The 22,202-nt window shown below is 39.0% G+C and overlaps 1 protein-coding gene across 1 annotated transcript in view; it reads right to left on the bottom strand.

The window, feature by feature from the left end:
- Window positions 1-3,639: 3,639 nt before the first annotated feature.
- LOC141573039 (uncharacterized) overlaps window positions 3,640-22,202 on the bottom strand; it is a 41,509-nt gene continuing 22,946 nt past the window's right edge. Inside the window, exons 3-5 of the mRNA XM_074339738.1 lie at window positions 16,728-16,873; window positions 14,213-14,282; window positions 3,640-8,203 (exon numbers count right to left, since the gene is read on the bottom strand). Of these exons, the coding sequence (XP_074195839.1) occupies window positions 8,190-8,203; window positions 14,213-14,282; window positions 16,728-16,873 (230 nt within the window). The 3' untranslated portion in view covers window positions 3,640-8,189. The remainder of the gene's footprint in view (window positions 8,204-14,212; window positions 14,283-16,727; window positions 16,874-22,202) is intronic.

Here is a 22,202-nt window from a genome sequence, read left to right as displayed (position 1 = left end):
AAGGTTTCAGGATTTCTTTTCTTTTTATTTTTTTAATTAAAGTTTATTGGGGTGACAATTGTTAGTAAAGTTACGTAGATTTTGGGTGTACAATTCTGTAATGCATTATCTATACCCCACATTGTGTGTTCACCACCCAGAGTCAGTTCTCTTTCCATCACCATATATTAGACCCCATTTACCCCCTTCTAAAGTCCCCCTTCCCCCTTATTCTTTTATATGTTTAAAGAGAAAACAAAAAAGGCAATAATTCCTGCTTTCCTTTCTATTTTTTTCCTTCTCAGTCTTTGAGCTGTGAGATAGTTTTAAGAACAATGCTCTTTTCTCTATAGCCTGCCCACCTCCCAGCTTCCATGATGGGAGGGGAAGAACAGGTGACAAACAGGACAAAGTCCCCTTGTTCCTTATGAAATACTTGTTTAAAGTTATGTGAACCAAATGTGCATAGCTGAAATGTAGCCTTGTCAGACCAGGCATGGGACGTGAGGCCAACACTGAAAAGGTGGAAGAAGAAAACCAGAGTCCTTCCCTTCCCCTCTTCCCTCTCCTCTCAGCTCCCTTCTCATGCAAATAAAAAGCTGGCAACACTTCTTCTCCCTTGAACACTGAACTCCTTTGCTCAGCCAGCAGGTTCTTCCTTCTTGGAGCTGAGCATCATCACTGCACTGCGGTGAGGGCGACCCAGCAGCCACTGTCCCTTCAGGAAAACAAAAATAGCAAAGTCCCTGTCTATTCACAGAACACAGCCACCATCTGTCCCAGGCCTGGGGATCTGGAGACAGAGAGAGTTCTCTGGAAAGGTCTGGCTATGTTGATGCACAGACCAAAAAGCAGACATGTGACCTCCGGGAGTTCCATAGGGTCATCCAGAAGGAGCAGTAGATTTGGTAGCTGCTGCTGCTGCTGCTTAAATAATAACATAGCACTTTTCAATCAGCGACTTCCTTAATTCTCACAGCAACTCTGTACAGTAGGTACTTTTCTAGCCTCATTTCACAGATGGAAAAACTGGCATAGGAAGTTTATTTCATCTGCTCAAGGTCACACAGGTAGCAAGTGGGATTTGAACCCAGACATTCTGGTCATACAGGCCATACTGTTTAATCCCTATGCTAGTAGCATAGCAACAAAGAGGTTCTGGAAAAAAAAAAGAAACCTGGAGAAAACCAGCCAAATTTGCCACCAACCCTCATTCTGCTTTTTAAATGTTTTTCTAATGATCGCACCCAGGTGTTTGCTAACAAACCCCAATAGAGTCAGTCAGCCTTGCACAGAGTAACCTCATAAAGACACATCTGTCACACAATACTCCCAGCTTCACCCAGTAAGATCACTCTGAGGTGGTCCAAACCCTCATGCTATTAGAAGGTCATAAAGTGCACACCGATTAATAACAGTGTTTGGTTTCAGAAACAATATCCAGGTCTATTCCTGTGTTTAGGATATACCAGGTATGGTACTCGGTTTCCTGGGTAATGATGACCATTTTCAGGTGACCCGGCATGAGCCTTGTTTCAGCCCCCTGCACACCTGAGTGAATTCCTTTCATGAGCCTCTCCTCTGATGGTTCTTCCCAACACAGTCTCTGCAAATTACTTTCCCAGATCAAGCCATGTCAAGCTCCGCAGCAGCAACAGTGTGTTCATCAACAGTGTGTACAGGGTTGATGCTCAATTAACGATTTCAAAACGAATGAATGACAAGTGGGCAGAAATGTCTCGGATGCCTCTGTGAACAATAGTGTCCCAGGATTTCTTGGTAGTGACTGCATTGACATCCATCACCATCCGTTTCCCTCCCACCACAATAAGCTGTGGCTGAAGCTCTGACTCCTGGCTTTGAGAACTGCATGTCTGCAGACTGCTGTCCCACACAACATTATAGACAGAAAGCCAAGAGCAGCCAACTTTGGCTTTGAAGGGCTGAACACACTGTCAGATCTGAGCCCGAGCATCAGATGCATGGCCTTGTGGCTTTCAAGATTATGTGGCATCTGAACCCCCAAGCCTGCCAGATCTGTGCCCCATCCGTGAGCTGACCTGCCTTTTCCACAAGACACTTTCATGCCTCCTCCAGGCTGACATCTGTTGGCACTGGGCAGTGTGAGAGCCAAAGCTGTAATGGTTTTCAGCCATGGGATCTAAGTAAGGTTTCTTTTTGCCGGGGGAAACCTGGTTTTTTAAGCCTGAGAGCCATCTTCAAGCAGTGTTCTTATTTTTTTTTATATAGATTTTTATTAAAATATAGCTAACATAAAATATTATATTAGTTAGGTATGCACCATAATTATTTAACATTTATATACCTAAGAAAGTGATCACCATGATAAGTCCAGCAACCATCTGACAATGTACCAGGCTGTCACAATATTATTGACTATATTCCCTGTTCTATGGATTACATCCCCATGACTTATTTGTTTTATACCTGGAAATTTGAACCTCTTACTCCCCTTCACCTTTTCCCCCACTTTTAAAATTTTTCAATTACAGTTGGCATTCAAAATTATTTTATATTAATTTTAGGTGTACAGCATAGTGGTTAGACATTTATATAATTTAAGAAGTGATCCCCTAACTAATCTAATATCCACCTGTCACCATACATAGCTGTTACCATATTATTGAATATACCCCCTATGCTTTACTTTACATCCCCATGACTATTTTATAACTACCAATTTGTACTTTTTAATGCCTTTACCTTTTTCACCCAGCTCCCAACCCCCCTCCGATCTATCACCCCAATAAATCTAGTCCCTGTCTGACACCATACATAGTTATTACAACATTATTGACAGTATTCTTTATGTTATACCCTACATCCCCAAGACTACTGTGTAACAACCAATTTGTACTTCGTAATCCCTTCCCCTTTTTTACCTATTCCCAACCCCCTCCCATCTAGCAACCATCAATACATTCTTTGTATCTATGAATTTGTTTCTATTTTGTTTGTTTATTTTGTTCTTTAGATTCCACATATAAGTGAAATCACATTGCATCTGTCTTTCATTGTCTGACAAACTTCACTCAGCACAATACCCTCCAGGTCCATCCCTGATGCCACAGATGGCAAGAACCCATTCTCTTACCTAGTGGAGCATTATTTCATTGTATATATGTACTACCTACTCTTTATTCATCCATCCATGGACACCAAGGCTGCCTCCACATCATGGCCATTTTAAACAATGCTGCAATGAACATATGTACACATTCCCTTGAAGTAGCATGTTGAGTTTCTTCAGTTAAATACCCACAGTTGGAATTACTGGGTCATTCTATGTCTCTTGTTATAGTCTTTGTTTTAAATTATTTTTTGTCTGTCATAGTATTGCTACCTCAGCTTTTTTTTTTCTTTCATTTCCATTTTCATGAAATATAATTTTCCCATCACTTTATTTTCAGCCTGTGTGCGTGTCTTTTTATCTGAAGTGAATCTCTTGTAAACAACATATGTAAGGGTCTTGTTTTCTTATCCATTCAGCCACCCTATCTTTTATTTGGAGTATTCAATCCATTTACAGTTAATGTAATTGTTGATGAATACTTATTGAGTACATACTTATTGCCATTTTATTATTCTTTTTTTTTAAAATCTTTTTTTAGTTCATTTTCTTAAAGAAGCACCTCTAAGAGTCTTTGTAATACTTGGTTGGTGGTGATGAAATTTAGCTTTTCCTTGTTTGGGAAGCCCTTTATCTGTCTTTCAATTCTACATGGTAGCTTTGCTGGATAGAGTAATCTTGGTTGTAAGCCCTTGATTTTCACCACTTTGACTATTTCCTGCCAATCCCTTCTGGCCTACAAACCTTCTATTGAGAAATCAGCTGACAGTCTTATGGGAGCTCCCTCCTAGGTAATTAACTGCTTTTTTCTTGCTACTTTTAAGATTCTCTCTTTGTCTTTAAGCTTTGACATTTTAATTATAATGTGTCTTGATGTGGACCTATTTGAGTTCATCTTTGTGACTTGGTGCTTTCTGGGCTTGTATATCTACTTCCTTCTCCAGGTTAGGGAAGTTTTCCATCATTATTTCTTCAAAGAGATTTTCAATTCCTTGCTGTCTTTCTTCACCTTCTAGTATCCTGATGATGCAAATGTTGGTACGCTTGATATTGTCCCAGAAGCCCCTTAAACGATCCTCATTTCTTTGGATTATTATTTATTTATGTATTTATTTATTTATTTATTTATTTATTTATTTATTTATTTATTGCTGTTCTGATTGGGTGTTTTCTGCTACCGTGTCTTCTAAATTGCTGATTCAATCCTCTGCTTCCCCTAATCTATTAATTCCGTCTAATGCATTCTTCATTTCAGTTATTGTATTCTTCATTTCTGACTGGTTCTTTTATATGTTTCCTATCTCTTTGTTGAAGTTCTCCCTGAATTCATTAAGCATCCTTATAACCAGTGTTTGGAACTCTGTATCCGGCAGATTGTTTCTCCCCATTTTGTTTATTTCTTTGTCTGGAACTCTGTTCTGTTCTTTTATTCAGGACATGTTTTTTGTCTCTCCATTTCAGCTGCCTCCCTGTATTTGTTTTTATGTATTAGGTAGGGCTGCAATGTCTTTTGGTCTTAGTAAGGTGGCCTTATATACTATGTGTGCTGTTGGGCTCAGTGGCACAGTCTCCCTAGTCACCAAGATGGGTGCTCCAGATGTGTTTCTTGTGTGGGTTGTGTGTACTCTTCTGCTCTAATTGAGCATTGATTGTTTGCACATCAATGGGAGGGATTGAGCCTCTGGCTGATTGGTTGTGAGGACTTGCCATGACTACATTGGAGGAACTGTTGTGCAGGGGCTGACCCTGTGGAGCAGGATTTGCTTTAACAGGGCTCTAGTAACTGCCCAGTCTTCCCTTTGGGTGTGTCATTCCTGGAGGCAGCCAGGTGTTGCTCTGGCCACTGGATATGCCAGTTCTGGAGCATCCTGGGAGGTTCCCACCGCAGGCCAAGTTCAGCTGCACCCTGTGCCCTGCCCAGGGCCATGTGACATGAGCACAAAACTATCCGCATATGGCTACTGCCCATGCTGGGTTTGGAGGTGCCTCAAGAGTCCAAGCCACAAACCAAGGCCGGCTATCTATAGTGCCAGGCTTGGGGATGCTCAGCCAGAGATACAGGAAATGCAAAAGCCAGATGCTGCTGTTTGGGTTTTGTGAACCTTTGAGGGATTTTAGGAAAGTCCACAGCATGAGTCAAGACAAGCTGTTTATCCAGAAAAGTCACTGGAAGTGGCTTGGATAGGACCAAAAGTTGGGTGGGGCATGGTCTCAGGAAATCAGGGCAAATGAAAGGTATTAGCCAGGTTGATAGAGACTCAGATATGGCAGCTGCCTGCGTCTGCACACCAGGAGGGGGAAGGGTCCAACAAAGAAACAATGGTTTCCCACCAGTTCCTCTGTCCCAGTGAAAGCTACCCCTCCAGCCCTCACCCTGCAGTCAGACAATTCAGTTTTTCCTTGTATATCCCTGGCACCTTCCAGATGCTGCTCTAGCACTGGAACTCAGTGAGTGAGTCCATCAGTGAATAACTCTGTGTGGGGGTGCCTTAAGAGGAACACCTGAGAGTGCAGCCACCCTTCATCTCACCCAGCCACAATCTCTTTTGGTTTTTACAGCCAGAAGTTATGGAGACTTCTCTCTCTGGCACTGAAACCCTCCTCTGCAGAGCCAGGTGTGGGGTTGGGACCCCTTGCTCCTCCCAGGGGGGAACTCCTTAGCTGAGACATCTCCTGATTTTTGATAGTCACATGTGGGTGTGGGACCACCCCGTTCCATGTCTCCACTCCTACCAGTCTCGAGGTAGCTTCTTCTATATGTCCTTAGTTGTAGGGCTTCCGTTCAGCTAGACTTCAGGCAATTCTCAGTGATGGTTATTCTGTAGTTTAGTTGTAATTTATTATAAAGGAGGGAAGTACAACATTTACATAGTTTGCCATCATGACCCAATCCAAATCGTGTTCTTAGAAACCTAGTATCAGGCAGTGCTCACACTGACCCTAGGTAACCCCACCTTGTCTCTTAGCTCAGACTGCTGCCATTCTGTTAAAACTCAACAATCCAGTAGGAAATTGTGTAACATAAAAATGAAAACAATATTATATGTTAAAAACAATAATAAAATTAACCCTGGGAAAACATATTTACTCCAATATAACTGGAAAGAAGTTATCATATATAAATATGTTCTTAGAATGAATAAAATGATGAATAAAATACAACATAATATATTAGGCAAAGGACATAAAGGTAAACAACATATAACAAAGGTAAAATTACACATTACCATAGGAGAAAATATTCAATATTACTAGTAATCAGTTAAATGTCAAAAGTTCAAATAAGGCAAAAACGGATTTTGACTCAGAAACATTTGCAAAAATGATACATAGGCCATGAGATCAGTGACAATGAAATGGTTATGTTCATACTCCATTCTTTTCCCCATAGAAGGCCAAACTATTGAAAGACTTATGGAACTCCCTGTCTTTGTTTCCCAACTCCCATAACACATGTTTACACCCAGCAGTGTGACCTCCTTCCCCACATTTCACAGAATTTGTGCTACCAGTGATGACCAGCAAGATTCTTGTGGTTAAACCCAATGTAAACTCTTCCATAATCATTTGCCTGATTTACCAGCTGCATTGTTCACTGACAACCAAGGACTTATTTTTATACCTTTGTACCCTCCGCCTCTTCTGGCCACCCCCTTTCACCTACTCCTTCTACAGGCTTTTCTTCCCTTGCTTATGTCTGATGGCCTCCCCACCTCCCTGCTCCTATAGAATCTTACTGGGCCATCTCGTCAACCTGGGTTGCAGGCTGTGTCTGAGGCATGTGATGCAGGAAGGCTGACCATTTGGCACCTTTGAACAAAATATTCTTGCTCAATGTTTATTTAAAGGCTAAGCTTTCATGGCCCACACAGAAAAGCCAAAAACCCCACATTTAATCAGACACCCTCTTCAGAAAGCAGACTATTAATTATCTGTTGGTCCTTGAGGATTTTACCTCCTCACCCCAACTGACTTCTCAGAATATTCCTCCCTGATGAGAATTCTTGCACATATAATTGTTCTCTATCTTGTTGGCAATGTTTAGCCATCTTTCTTGGTTGGGGCCCTGGATCACTAACTACCAGGCCTGTTCCTCACTCCATCTCAGTGTAGAGCAATGACCCATGAATATGTTGTCTTCAACCTCTATTTCTTCTAAATCTATAGATATGAGAGCTCACTTTGCTTCTACTTGATTTCCTCTTGACATTCAGGATACTTAACACTAACCTGATGGCACTCAGTCCCTGCTCTCTGTACACCTCCAGCCAGATCCTTCTCTACGTACTCTTTCTGCCTAGACGGCACCACAATCTACCCACCCAGTCATACACATCAGACAAACTCAGGAGCTTTCATCTGCTCTGCACTCGTCCACTTTCCCTGTGTCTAATCAGTGACTGAATCCTGTTGATTTCACTCCCTCATAAGCTGGGAATCGATCCCATCCACCATCGCTTCCACTCCCCTGTTTAAATGACAATTTTTCTCAACTAGATTACTTTTACATCCTCCCAGCCTCTGGGCTCCTCCCACCTTCTATATGCTCTCCACTTGGCAGCCCAAGTGCCCTTCATACAAGGAAGATTTCATCACTTCCCTTTCCTAATGAAGACATTTCAATGGCTCTTCATTATCCCCAAGAAAATGACCAAAGTCCTCAAATACCTTAGAAGATTCTTGTAATACGGCCTTGCTAGTCTCTACAAATTTCTGACTTTGATACCTTATAATTAAGCATTATTGTGTTTCTTTCAGTAATTTTCAGTAACTTGCTTGCACCTGTACTCTCTCCAAAAATTTTTGTACATCCCATTTCCACTGCCAAAATGCTCTGTCTTCTCCCACAACCCAGTGCTCCCAGATAATTCTTACCATCCTCAGGGCTCAGCTGAGACATCTCTCATTCAGCAAGCCTTCTGGCCCCAAATGGCAGGGATAAGAATTCTGGCTATATTGTCTGGTAGCACCAGGAACTTCCCATGTCTTGACACACGAGGAGCCATATTATAAGCACTTCTTATCTTTCTCTGTTCCCTGTGAGCATATGAGCTCCCCGAGGGTTCTGGCCAGTCCTTCCTCCTTCCTCGATAGCCACAGAGTCTGGGATAGACTGTCGTCAACCAGTATTCACTGAAAGAATAAAACGGATATGTAACAAATTTTGAATGTCCTTCTAAGAATGTATCCATCCTAATAATCAGAAATACGGTTTCTGACTTCTGCACAAATGTGTTTGCATAAAAATGATTTATAATAGAAAAATATGGATAATAATATCAACATACAACAGAGGACTAATGATGAATGATGAATAATGATGAATCTATGTAAAAATACTAAGTAACCATATTATATATATTTCATTTCATGTAATATTAAGGTAAGAAAAAGTAGGATCAAAATTGTATATTGCAATTTAGTAATATTTCAGATCGATATAAGAAAAGACAAAAAAGAAATTTGGGAAAAGTTGTAAGTTTTACCTATAAGCAATGGGATTGTTGGTCTTTTACATATTTTCTATGTTGTTTTTTTTTCAGGGTTCTCTTGGTTCTTCATTCAGAGGCCCTTACCAGTTCTACCCTGTTCCGGGACTCCAACCCCAGACATGTCTGAATCTTGACGTGATTCAAGTGAGAATTCTTGCTGCGTCATTATACCTGTGATGAGTCAAAAGTTCTGAGTGTATGCGTGTCCCCAGCATCCTTCTAATAATGGTTCTGGTGTTCCCACCCAGGCTCACCCTCTCTACCTGTTCTCCAAGGAGAGTTCTGCTTTTGTTAGCGCCATCCTTAGTCCTTAACCTTATGTGATGCAGAATAAAAAGAAAGGAAAGAGAAGTGCCACCCACATCAGAATTGCAAAGAACTTATTGATGGTTAAGAAATGAAAAACTTAAGAAGATTTGCTGCAGGCCACTTGAGTTATTTTAGAATTGGTTTGTTCTTATGGTGTGTTTCTTTTTTGGGGTAATCTTACTTGTACTTAATCAAGTGTAGATCATATGGATCGGGGCTTCAATAGGGCTGCATTTTTTTTTTAAATACTAGTGAATACAATTAATGTTTACCCCTGTTTCTTTCCCAAATTTTATCTATGTCAAAGAAAGCATAATAATATCCCATGTCCAAATATTACCTGGATTTTAGGGCAACATATTATAAAGTAGGATAAAATGTAATAATCTTCTTTAAAAAACCCCTAGCCCTTTTGCCTGTTAACCATGGTAAAAGTGCTATAAAATGTATCTGAGAATTGAACTCTAATGCCAGCTCTTGGGGCCAGCACATAATTAACTGTGGTCTTCTTTTTCTTATCAGTGAAGAAGGTCTAAGTCAATAATATATTATATAAAGATTTCTAGTGTCCAAGTGATTTCATATGTATTAGCTAATCTGGATGTTCAGAACAGCCTGGGAAGACATAGAATGTAAACTTAACTCAATTAGGACCTGATAAAACTGAGGCTCAGGAAGGTTTTAAATAACTCACTCAAGGTCATGTGGTCAGAGGAGCTGCTGATGATGATGGAAAAAAAATTGTCCAGAATCCAAATGAGCCAAATATTCCTGAAGTCCTGATGAGATTCACTTGAATAATTGAAATGCCTTTGATACTGTCAGAGAGTGGGAGTACTTATTAGTTGATTGTTAGCAAGAAAGAAGCTATTTAGATTATTATAGATGTTCAGGCCTGAAGATGAAGAAAATGAGCTTGCTGTTAATTTAACGGCTTCACACTGTGATTCCGTGATACTTTGGGCTCCCTGTGTCCCAGGCTGACAGCTCTATCATCACAAAGACATGGGAGAGTGTGAGAACCGCTGAGGTAACTTTGGGCCTTGATAATGACTCATAATGGTGGAGCAAGATTTCTGAACTTAGCCAGGCTGGAGGAAGAGGAGGCTAAAGATTCTCAAGCCAGGAACTATGCAAATTTGCTAACAATAGACTTTACTGCTGAATTGCCTCTTTATACCTAAATCACTTGAGTCTGCATTGAAAAGAAGAGGAAAAAGTGTTCTAAAAATTTCTCTAGTTGATTGGTGCAACAATACAAAGTGAAAGTGGTAGCTGACAGTTGTGACCTGAACAGCATGGCCATGCCACACTCGCTCGTCTGTTGAGGTTCATGTTTTCGAGTAAAACTGTGTGCAGCAAAGGAAAAGCATGCTTATCTCTTCTTCAAATATGTTGCCACCTTAAAATTATATGGAAAAACTCTTCCACTAAATACATTGGCAGTTAGAGCCGTCATTTGAATCCATATATCTGAGGTGGATAGATAGACTTAAAGTCTATGGGTCCTTTACTCAGTCTACATGAAACACACAACTCCTCCTCTTTGAGGAGAGGAAACGAGTCATACATTTTGGTCATTTTGAAGAGGTGGAAGTACATGGCAAGACATGAAGCAAGAGATTGTTATCTGCACACACCGGTAAGACTGACTGCTCTCTTCACTGGGTGATCATGAACCTATCTCAGCAACTCGCCAGGATAACAACACAGTTAGGAGAAGCACTACACTCATTGTGCCACTTCCTATCTCTTCATTTTGAGACCTTCTACTCTCTACTACTCTCTCCTTAAAGCTGTTGCACCTGCAAAATAATGTTTTCCTCTCCCTCTGAATTTAAAATTCTCAACTCTTTACGTCTGATTGCAAATACTCCTTATGATACATGTTGTCTTTTATTGATGACAGAAGCACATGAAATCATATGAATTTACAACCTCTTTCTTCTTTCCCTTCTGAAGAGGATAGATCTCCCAAAAGAGAGTTTGTTTTGCCAAACTCTCAAGAATATCTGGAGAGCAAGTGGCCTGAGAGAAAAGAATAAAGAAAGGCAGAGCAGGCAAGGGAGGAGGAGAGCTAGACATGGATGTTATGGAAGTAATAATTTGGGGAAAGAGAAAAAATACTTACGGAGGATTTTTAGAATGTTTTGCTTTATGATGTAAGATGCAGTTCCCGCCTTTGTCTTCTGGCACCCACTCTTCAGAAAATAAGAATCTTTAACTTGTGTGTGTGTGTGTGTGTGTGTGTGTGTGTGTGTGTGTGTGTGTGTGTGTGTGTGTGTGTGTGTGTGTGTTTGATGTAACAATGAACTGAGACTGCCCTTATTGGATACATTCAAATTATACAGTGTTATAGAAATTCTCTTACATAACTTCTCATGTATGCATGTCTTGCCTCTCTAAATTATATACTTCTTAAAGATAATAATTTGAGGCTCTACAATTATTCTCTGTATCTAGCATATTGCCTATCACTGTGTCTCACATATGATAAAGACTCATTAAATATTTTATTATTTGATTGACAGGAAAAGCATGTGTGGCAAGAATTATTATACTTTGGTACAGTGAGGAACGAATATTTTACAATATGAGAGAATCAAGAATTTCAGCAAAAGGGCACGTTTTTGTTAGAATTTTTTTTAAAGATAATGATTAAGTATAACTGTGTTCATATTAACCTTAAAAGAAAAGGCTCAGCACTCAGCCACTTGCTAAGAGAAACACAAAGGCCCATAAGCCACTGTGAGCAATTGGTGTCATTACTTTCCAGTCAAATTATTTCCAGTAATTGTCATTACTTTCCATCAACTTCACAAGCAGAGCAGTCTCTGAGAGGACCCTGCCTTAGGCTTTGGAACATTATCTTATAGGAAATGAACTGTGGGCTAAGAGGATTCTGAGCAGTGAAATGCTGGTAAACTTTTAACAACTGGCTTCAGGGGAAAAAGCCCTGGTCTGTAGTGTGTGCCCATTTCCATGGTGTAAACAGTCTAATCATTGCGGTTTTCAAGCTACCAATGTTTCATCACTGATTGTGGAACTGGAAAGAGATATGCAAAAGCCTCTTTCCCCAGCCAGTACAAGGCAGCTGCAGCACACCACTGATTCCAAGCCTGTTCCCTCTGGAGGACACCCAAAGAGCAAGTCTGCAAACTACAGAGGAAGGTGGGGAGTTGGCATGCTTTTTTTCTTTCCAAAACCTCAGGCTAGATTCAGAAGTTACATGAGGCACAAGAATTATTTTTAAAGCATTACAGAAGGAAACAAATATCTGGAATACAAATATAAAGCCAGTCAACCTGCTAAAAAATATACCCTCTTACAGTATTATATTTGCAAAGACTTGTCAAATGTCATCGCCCCACCAGTCTAACGTGAGTGTACCAGGAGGGACAGAACATCAGAATTATAGATTAAGACCTTAGAGGTCATTCAGCTAGGTCCTTTGAGGCATGAGATTTTATTCTGATGAGCTCAAAACAAGATATGTGCCAGCATCTGAACTTAGGTCAATCATCTGAAGATCTCTCCTCTGTTTGGTCCAATTCCTTTCGCATCTCACACTCCCTTAGACCTCTCTTCTGTGCCTTGTTTCCCCGAGGGCCTAACTAACATGCATGGGTCTGGTGACCCACAAAGCTGGGAACAAGCTTAAAACAACTGAGAGCTTGTTGCAAGTCAATTTAGTTTGTTTAAAGCAATCTCTTTCTGATATGTCTGTTGCAAGTGGCCTAAGTGTGTGAGCAGGCATTTACCTCACATCTGCTCTCCATCTTCAATGCCTGAGGGGCTACTTCCCCCTCAACCTCCAGCCTAATCCCCGTGCTTACTTACCACAGGGAGGAGAACTATGGATGGGGCCTGGGTAAATGTTCTTATGCATTCTGATCAACCAATCCTTTTCTAATTAATTATCGAGAATACCAAATTTATTGAATTGAATAAAAATAAAGCCCATGGACATAGTTTTACAAATGTTAATCATGCTTTTCTTTCAGCCCTAATCTCTATATCAAAAAGTTCACAGCTTCATTGTCTGATTATATATTTTACTGCTGTTATATTCCTGTTAATGCTTTTTTTCCCTTAAATTCTATTTTGCCTAATATTAATAGTATACTAGCTATAATATTGTACTAGCTATAGTATACTACCTATCTTTTAAAATTTGGTTAATAACTATTTACCTGGTATATTTTTTCTTGTCTTTATTCTCTACATATTTATGTCATTTTGTTTTATGTATGACTCTTTAAAGTAGAATATGGCTGAACTTTGATTTTTATTCATTCCAATAGCCTCTATCTTAAACTAATGGGTAGACATTATAATAATTGTAATTACTCTTATATTTGAACTAGTGCCTACAGCTCATTAAATACTTATGTGCCATGCATTGTGCTAAGTATTGTCATATCTTACCTTATTTAATTCTTAAAATACTTCTATGAGGCAAGTGCTTTTTCTGTGTCTCCATTTTATGCAAGAAGAAATCGACACTCTCTAGCATTTAAATAACCTATTTTGTGACATGTGTTCTGGCAAGTATCAAAATGGGATTAGGATCCGAGGTTAAGAAAATGGCTCCTGATAATAATCTGCTATTACTGGCTTTATGACCCTAGAGAAGAACCCATAGGAGAAGGAAAGCTGTGGGCTGGGGTTCTGTGGTGCTGGTTTCTAGTTAGAGTTCTTTTACTACCTACAAGAGTGACCTCAGGAAGTCACTGTTTTCACCCTACGTCTTTGTTTTCACAATTAAGTGAGGTTATTAACAATTGATTTTTCTGTTTCCTTATGAAGGTATAAAAAAAATGGATCTAAAATTTATTTTTAACCATGAAATATTATGTATTTTATAATATTTTATATTGATTTCAAGCTTTTTTTCCTGTATTGAAACTAAGAGGTGTCATAAGCAAAGTTTATATTATTTTCCCTAAGAATATTGCCTTACACTTGCCCACGCTAGAGCTCATTTGCTATTGCTCTACCCACACATGAAACCTCATGAGATCTTACTATGGTTTATCCCTGTCAGTTTGACATTTCACTTCCATCTTTAATTTTGGAGATCTCACTGCATAATCTCCGATCCAAATCACTTATCATTCTATTAAATAAACTCATAACATTTTTCCATCTGGAGAAGCAACTATTTTCTTCTACCTTTTATTTCCTGTTAAGCCAATTCTTTATTTACAGCAAAACAAATACTACTCTCACTTCACTCCCTGAATGTCTTGACTGTTTCACAGTGTTTTATCAACATTCCTTCCCTTATCAGGGAGAAAGCATTATATAATGGAAAGATCAGACTATGAAGCAAACCCACCTGTTTGAATGTCTACTAGTAGCCTGACCGGGGCCAGCTGCTTAGCATCCTTGAGCTTCTGTTTTCTCATCTGTAAAGTAAAGGTTACCAATTAATACTAAAGAAAGGATGCAATGATTTTATAAGTTCAAGTATACAAAATGCCAGGTAGAGTATCTGACATGTAGTAGGTTTTCGACAAAAATAAATTATCTTTATCAGTATCTGAAATCCAAAAGCATTTATTTGCAGCAAACTTGTAAAAAAAAAAAAAACACACACACACACACACAAAAAAAAAAAAACATATGTGGCCTACGTCAACCATACTTCAGTGAGACAAATAACTTGCTTTTTTATTTGTATTGCACTGTCAGGTTCAATAAAGCAGCAACATGCCTTAATGTTCAACGCTGATTGACAATAATGACTCATTTCAAACTTCAACAAGCATGTAGGTTTCATTTTCCCCATAAGCAGTGGTCACTTTTTAAAATGACTCTGAAGTCTGTGAGGAAAGAAGTGTAGGATCCTGAGTAATGATGGTGAGTGTGATGAAACCTGCAGAAACATTAATTGCAAGCCCTGGGCCCATCAGAGCTGTCCTCTACAAACCATGGACAAGCCGTTTGTGTGACCCATTGCAACGTGTACCCATTGCCAGATGTATCCTTGAGAAATCATTGACCTGCTCCACTTGAGAGTGGCAAGTCATTGGGAATGAATGTCACATCCTTTGCCATTATGTTTCATGGGTACTAGACAGAGAGTTTCAACTCTAAAAGAACTTCTAAGAAGTCTCTAGCTTGAGGTTTCTTAGGCTACATAAATGCAAGAGTGTGTGTGTGTGTGTGTGTGTGTGTGTGTGTGTGTGTGTGTGTGTATCCAGTTAATCAGAAAAAATGGAACTAGGAGGAAGGGAAAGACAGGAGGGAAGGAGAGGTGGGTGAAGGGGAGCAGCAGGGAGTCTCATTGCTGTCTCCATTTACTTTGCTCTTAAAGAAGTTTCTCCATCACCACACATGTGACCTTGCTAACTGCATCTTTCCAGAAAGTTACAGTCAGGTTCAGTAAATCCACAGCATTCTCTAACTTTCAATGTTGATAGATAATGATGACTTATTTCAAACTCCAACAAACATAGAAGATTCATTCTCCACATAGACAGTGGTCTCTTAAAACTAACTTGCCAACTGCATATTTCTGCATGTTTCCAGAAAGTTGTTCAGGTTCATATTATTGTCATTGTACACTATAGAAGGTAGAATGATATCTTTCCAGAGGAAAGGAGATTTAAGTGCAGCCTGTTCTTTCATAACTATACTTGTTTGCACAGTAGATTTCTCTCCGAGTCACTGAGTCATATCTTCCCAGACACAAAACTGAAAACTTCTTTTCTTTTATCAGGAGATTGGCATTCTCATATAACATTTTATAGTAATGTGCTCAAAGGGCATATTTAATATATATGAAATGTCTATGAAATAAAGTCATTGAGAACTGGAGATATTACAAGCCTCAAGCTAACAGGCTGGCTTAATAAAGAATGATAATAGCTTGAAGCATAGAAATTCAGACTGCAGCCCAGAATGACGTCCCTCTCCCACAATGTTTTCTGGTGCTGCCCCAGGGAAGAATCTTTAACCAGATTACATCAAAACTATGTTATATTTTCAAAACTATAAAAAGGTGTTTTGTGAAATAAATGCATCAAATTTAAAGTATGATGACTTCATATCTTTTATAGTGCCTTTTATACCACTTTGAGTTTGGCCTAGCACTGAAAATTCCAACAACTTCTTGAAAGACCAACACTTCTCTGTTCAGCACTTACTGTTATTTCTCAAATATTTGTGAAACCCTTACTCCATCAGACCTTAGGGAATTTCCTTCAGTGAAACTAAATTCTTGTTTCTATTCTACAGAACATGTCCTCAGGTAGGAATTTTATAAAATTGTAATGAAAAGTGTTTTGTATTGGTGTGCAACATTAGAAAATCTGTTCTCCAAATGAAGACGTGTAGAGCTTCCCAGTTAAATATTACTCTCAGCTAAATACCAACAACTTTCATTATTAGACTATACAAAGGCAAGTCCTTCACTACTTCTTCCCATCCACAACTGCTGTCACCGTGGCTTTCCCAGACTCTTGGGAACTATATCAGATTAGTTTGAACCCCCTGTGGAAGTATAAAGTCAAGGAACCTGTAAATTCCTGAAAGATTTATGTTCTCATGGCCACATTTTTACTTGTATTGCTAAATAGATGTGAAATTCAGCTTCTTCCTACACACACGCGTGCGCGCGCGCACACACACACACACACACACACACACAGAGCTGGCTTTATTGAAGGTTGAAGAAGCATGAGAAAAGGTCACATATTCAGCATATTTCAAATGACATAGCATGTCACAGTACATATTCCTGTCCTTAAATATCCTTCTGGCCATCTTTTGTCTGCCCTCCCTTAGCAAGGAGCTTTCTCACTGACCATTTCCCCACGTATTACCCAGCCTCGCTTCTTCATTCCTACCGTCAATATTTCCTGGACTGCCCTTTGAGTTCTTCCCCCAACTCTTCCTGCAGGTTTGCACAGCAGGAAGTTCCACCTTCTCCAGGTCCTGTTCCCAAATGTACTGATGTGCTTGACAAACAATAGCTCCACGGGGTTGCAGGAACCTTAGAAAGATGTTGTGGTTACACACATCATTTTTCCATTACACAGTATGTATTTTTCCTAAGTTTCATTTATTTTCAAATCTTTTTTAAGACATTCTACATCTTTTTCCCTTTATGTCAGAGACCATGAAATATTTTTGCAGTTTACAAGGCTTCAGTATCCCATTTTATTGATATAATAAATAAACCTATTTGCTCCTCAAATGGAAATTTTAGAGCATACATTCTCTCTTTCACAATTTGAATGATAGGGATATTCCCTATAGTAAGACTGATAGAATTTTATATATATATATATATATATATATATATATATATATATATATATATATCCTATGCCTAAATCAATGCCTAATTCTGTACTAAATATTTACATATATATGTATGCATATATATATTTTTTAATTAAAGTTTATTGGGGTGACAATTGTTAGTAAAGTTACATAGATTTCAGATGTACAATTCTGTATTACATCATCTATAAATCCCATTGTGTGTTCACCACCCAGAGTCAGTTCTCCTTCCATCACCATATATTCGATCCCCGCTACCCTCATCTCCCACCCCCCCACCCCCCTTACCCTCTGGTAACCACTAAACTATTGTCTGTGTCGATGAGTTTTTGTTTATCACTTATTTGTCTTGTTCTTTTGTTGTTTTTGGTTTATATACCACATATCAGTGAAATCATATGGTTCTCTGTTTTTTCTGTCTGATTTATTTCGCTTAGCATTATACTCTCAAGATCCATCCATGTTGTCACAAATGTTCCTATATCATCTTTTCTTACTGCCGAATAGTATTCCTTTGTGTATATATACCACAACTTCTTTATCCATTCATTTATCAAAGGACATTTTGGTTGTTTCCATGTCTTGGCCACCGTAAATAAAGCTGCAATGAACATTGGAGCACACGTGTCTTTATCTCTAAATGTTTTCAGTTTTTTTGGGTAGATACCCAGGAGAGGGATTGCTGGGTCACGCGGTAATTCTATTCATAATTTTTTGAGGAACCTCCACACTGCCTTCTGTAGCGGCTGCACCAGTCTGCATTCCCACCAACAATGTATGAGGGTTCGTTTTTCTCCACAGCCTCTCCAACACTTGTTACTATTTGTCTTGTTGATGATAGCCATTCTAACTGGGGTGAGGTGAGAAAGAACTTGTGGAATTTTCTCTTCTTCATACGTCCTGACTGTGTTGCCATGAAGGTTTCTTAAGTCTTAATGAATAAATACAGAGTCTTATGAGGATTTGAGAAGCTTAGAAAAGCAGGTTCTCTCATATTTCAGGGCAAAGAACTACTATAAGTCAATGCCTAATTCTGTACTAAATATTTACATCATTATAGCATTAGAGTCAGTATGTGGTTAGTTTTGAGAAATGTTCTAAATATGCAGAGGGTGCCAAAAAAATGTCTACACATTTTAAGAAAGGAAAAAACTGTATTAAAATTATGTTGATGGTAACTACGTTGAGTACCTCTTGTAATTGTAGAAGGCAAACTGACTTGTATTCATCTTTTGTTATCGGTATAGATTATTACAATTTTAATAGTTTTTCCTTTCTTAATATGTGTATACATTTTTTGGCACCCACTGTTTAGGCTTAATAACTACCTCAGGATACATTAGCGACATCATTTTTAGCATCAAGTAGCTTTTTGAAAACAATTAAGTGCCTCTATTTAATGGTCATTTTTTTTTATTTCATGCTGGAGTTCATCTTTTTGCAACTTCAAGTATCAGAACCGAATTTTAATGTCCAACAATTTCATGGGCCACTGTTAATTGGGGGAAAAAATCAAATTACCAAAACCTATTATGCCCTTAGCAACATTTTCAAATTAATGTGCATTGTGCTACTCATAATGGTACTTGTGTTAGCTACCCAGCTTCTGTAGATTGGATTGTTAGGAAAGACCTCTTTGAGGAGGTGACAGCTGAGCTGAGACATGAAGAAGCTGTCATGGGGAGATCAGAGGAATAGCAAGTATAAAAGTCTTGAGATGAGAATGGGCCTGGGATGTTCAAAGGAGAGAAAGAGGCCAGCGTGGCTGGGTGTAATGAGCAAGGGTCAGTATTCAAGAGGCTGGCAGGGACCAGACGCCACAGGGTTTTGAAGTCAAGGTCATAAGACTGGCCTTGATTGTAAATGCAATAGGAAATCATGGAGAGATGTAAGCAGAGTAGAGGCATTGATCTGATTTCAGTTTTGACAAGATAACTCTAGCTAGAGTGAGGAGAAAGGTTGTAGGGAGCAGGGAGAAAGCAGGGGATCCCTAGACCAGGTGAAAAATGATGGGGCTTGGCCGAGAGTAGGAGCAACTGAGGAGAGAGAAGGGAAGAATGGGGACATATGCCATTCATATGTGTACTACATGACCCCAGTACCAAATGTGCACCAAAATGCATGGCAACAACTAGCATCCATTTGATGTTTGAGGTTACATACATGGAAACAGAGGCTCTTTTCAATAACACCAGGTTCCTCTTGAGAACCACTGCTTTAAAATATTGCAGTAGGCATTGTGGGAGATACTTTTCCTCCTTTACATCATTAGGTGAAGTTTCAGAAGGATCAGACGAACTATTTCCATCTGCAGAATATTATAGGTAATTCACTTGCATCAGTGCCTGATGAAGCGTAATTAGTTAATGCTTAGAGTGAAAAATGAAAAATGTTTAAATGTCAACTAAGACTCTGTCTAATTGTACTGTAAGCATTTAGCTCTGAAGCTAGCAGAGAATTCCTCTTTCAAACAACAGCTATTCTCAAGGAATAGAAAGAAGGCAGGAGCAGCCTTTTCTAACTGCAATCAAAAGTACATCTATCACTTTACATCATTTTCCAGAAAGGATATAGGAATCAAGTCCCAAGGAGCAGTCCTTTATCATCTTCTAGAAAACCACATCAGAGGGTCATTTATATGAAAAGAATAGATGCCCATAAAAATACCACATTATTCAATATCATTAGAGAATAAACCTTTCCAGATAACTGTCTATCTTGAAGCATCAAATCATTTTTACTTTAACTAATTTTGATGGATAGCTCTCCTAAATTCAAAGCATACTCCCTACATATAGGGGGGTATATTAGGTACGACTTAATCTCTTTTCCACATTTCAGGGTCATGATTCAAACAATGAGTACCATGTTGTGATGTAAATGAGTGATACCTGCAGGAGCTGTCACATTCCTGAGCCTCATTACCACTAACTGGTCTGCCTCTTGTGGCTGTTTTGTGGGTTTTCTATCTTCTTTTTCACAGCCACGCCATTCATTGTCACATATTGTAACTGTCATTATTTTTGCTCCAATAATTCCTCATTTGTTATTTTTAATCTTCTGCGGGCTCTATAACTAGTTAACAAAGATGTGAGAATCTTGTGTGAAGTAAAGAGTGAGGGGATTCTAAGTGAGGGGATGAGGTAGCTCTGTTTTGAATTAAAGTGCCATGTTAGGACCATGTGGATGACTTTAGAACACCAGCATTGCTTTATAAATGAAAAAGGAAACTAAAAAGAGATATATATTTACCACCCACTTGCACTGTATTTGTTTTCTATTGCTGCTGAGATAGTTCTAAGCCAATAAATTTATGGTAATCTGTTTCAGCAGCAACCACTGGCTTAGAACAAATTTATTATCCCACAGCTCTGGAGGCCACAAGTCCTAAACCAGGGTTGGCTCCTTCTGGAGGCTCCAGAGCATAATCCGTTGCCTTGCCTTTTCTGGCTTCTAGAAGATACTGCTTTCCATGGCTCACAGCTTTCTTCCATCTATAAAACCAACAGCAAAGCATCCTCAAATCTCTCTCTGCCTTTCACACTCGGCTTTTGTCATTACCTCTCTTTCTCTGACCCTTTTAAGGATACTTGTGATGACATTGGGCCCATTCAGATAATCCAGGATAATCTCCCCATCTCAATGTCCTTAATTTGACCAGGTCTGTTTTGTAAGGTAACATAATCACAGGTTCTAAAAGGGTTTAGGATGTGGACATCTTTTGGGGACCAGGGGGGTGGGGGCATTGTTCTGCCTTTACTTGCCAAATGTGAGTCTCTTTAGTATTGTATTATCCTGTTTCCCAGAAAATAAGACTTAGCCAGAAAATCAGCTCTAATGTGTCTTTTGGAGCAAAAATTAATATAAGACCCGGTATTTATATTATATTATATTATAGACCCAGTCTTATAGTAAAATAAGACCCAGTATTATTATATTATATTATACTATATTATATTATATTATGTTACTATTATAAAGACCTGATCTTATATTATAGTAAAATAAGACCAGGTCTTATATTAATTTTTGCTCCAAAAGACGCGTTAGAGGTGACTATCCGGCTAGATCTTATTTTCTGGGAAACACGGTAGGCATGAAAACAGGTAGCTGATTATAACTTTTTTAATTATAATACCAAATTTCTTAGTGCTCAAAGGACCTAACAATCTAAACCACTTAAGGAAACTGGAAGGCTTATTTCCTTTATGTGTAAGTTAGAATGTAAGGATTCACCTACAGTTCCTGTCAGGACTAGAGATTCACCTAAACTTCCAATCAGAGTGTAGAGACTTGGAGGACTCTCTTACTTCTATTACATCTTTAGAAGTCCACTCAGGGAGGCTCATCTACACACAAGTGGCCACAGTGCTGTTTGGAGTGGATTCTGGAAGCACACCCTTGACTACATTGCAGAGAGAACTGCATGCTGGGCATGTGCACCTTCCTTCAGATCGTCAGCTGGCTAGAGGCATCTGTCTCCTTTCAAAATATATCTTGCTCCTTGTTATACCTACATGTGGTACAGAGATACAATGTTTAAGAGTGTGTTTATAATCTGTGTTAATTGCATAATGAGATTCTTCCAAAGTTGAGTAATTTAAAAAGTATTTCAGACTTACTCAGAAGGGACAAAAATCTAGCCATATAAATCTAGAACTACATATTTATTCATTCACACATTTGTGTGCTGGAGAAAGAGTGATGACAAGAGAGATGAGATCTCTGCCCTTCACGGGTTTATCTTCTCACTTGGAGAGGCAGACTCAAGTTAAGCAAAACCAAAAAAAATAAGAAGTGTGATTGGAGATTGTCATCGGGGCCACGAAATAAATATAAACAGGATTGGGGTTGCTGACTATTTGAACTTCAGGGAGAGCCTCTCTGAGGCAGGGCAGGACCTCTCTGAGCTCTGAAAGATCAGGAGGCAACCATGTGAGGAGCTAGGCAGACTTTCTAAGCAAAGGGAGCAAATGCAAAAGTCCTAAGGTAGAAAGGATCTGAGCACACTGAAAGAATGATTAAAAGGTCAGTTT

This window comes from Rhinolophus sinicus, linkage group LG09 (assembly GCF_036562045.2).
Source record: "Rhinolophus sinicus isolate RSC01 linkage group LG09, ASM3656204v1, whole genome shotgun sequence".
NCBI classification, from domain to species: domain Eukaryota; kingdom Metazoa; phylum Chordata; class Mammalia; order Chiroptera; family Rhinolophidae; genus Rhinolophus; species Rhinolophus sinicus.
The sequence above is the reverse complement of the archived record's forward strand: the minus strand, read 5'-3'. Positions and strand labels throughout refer to the sequence as shown.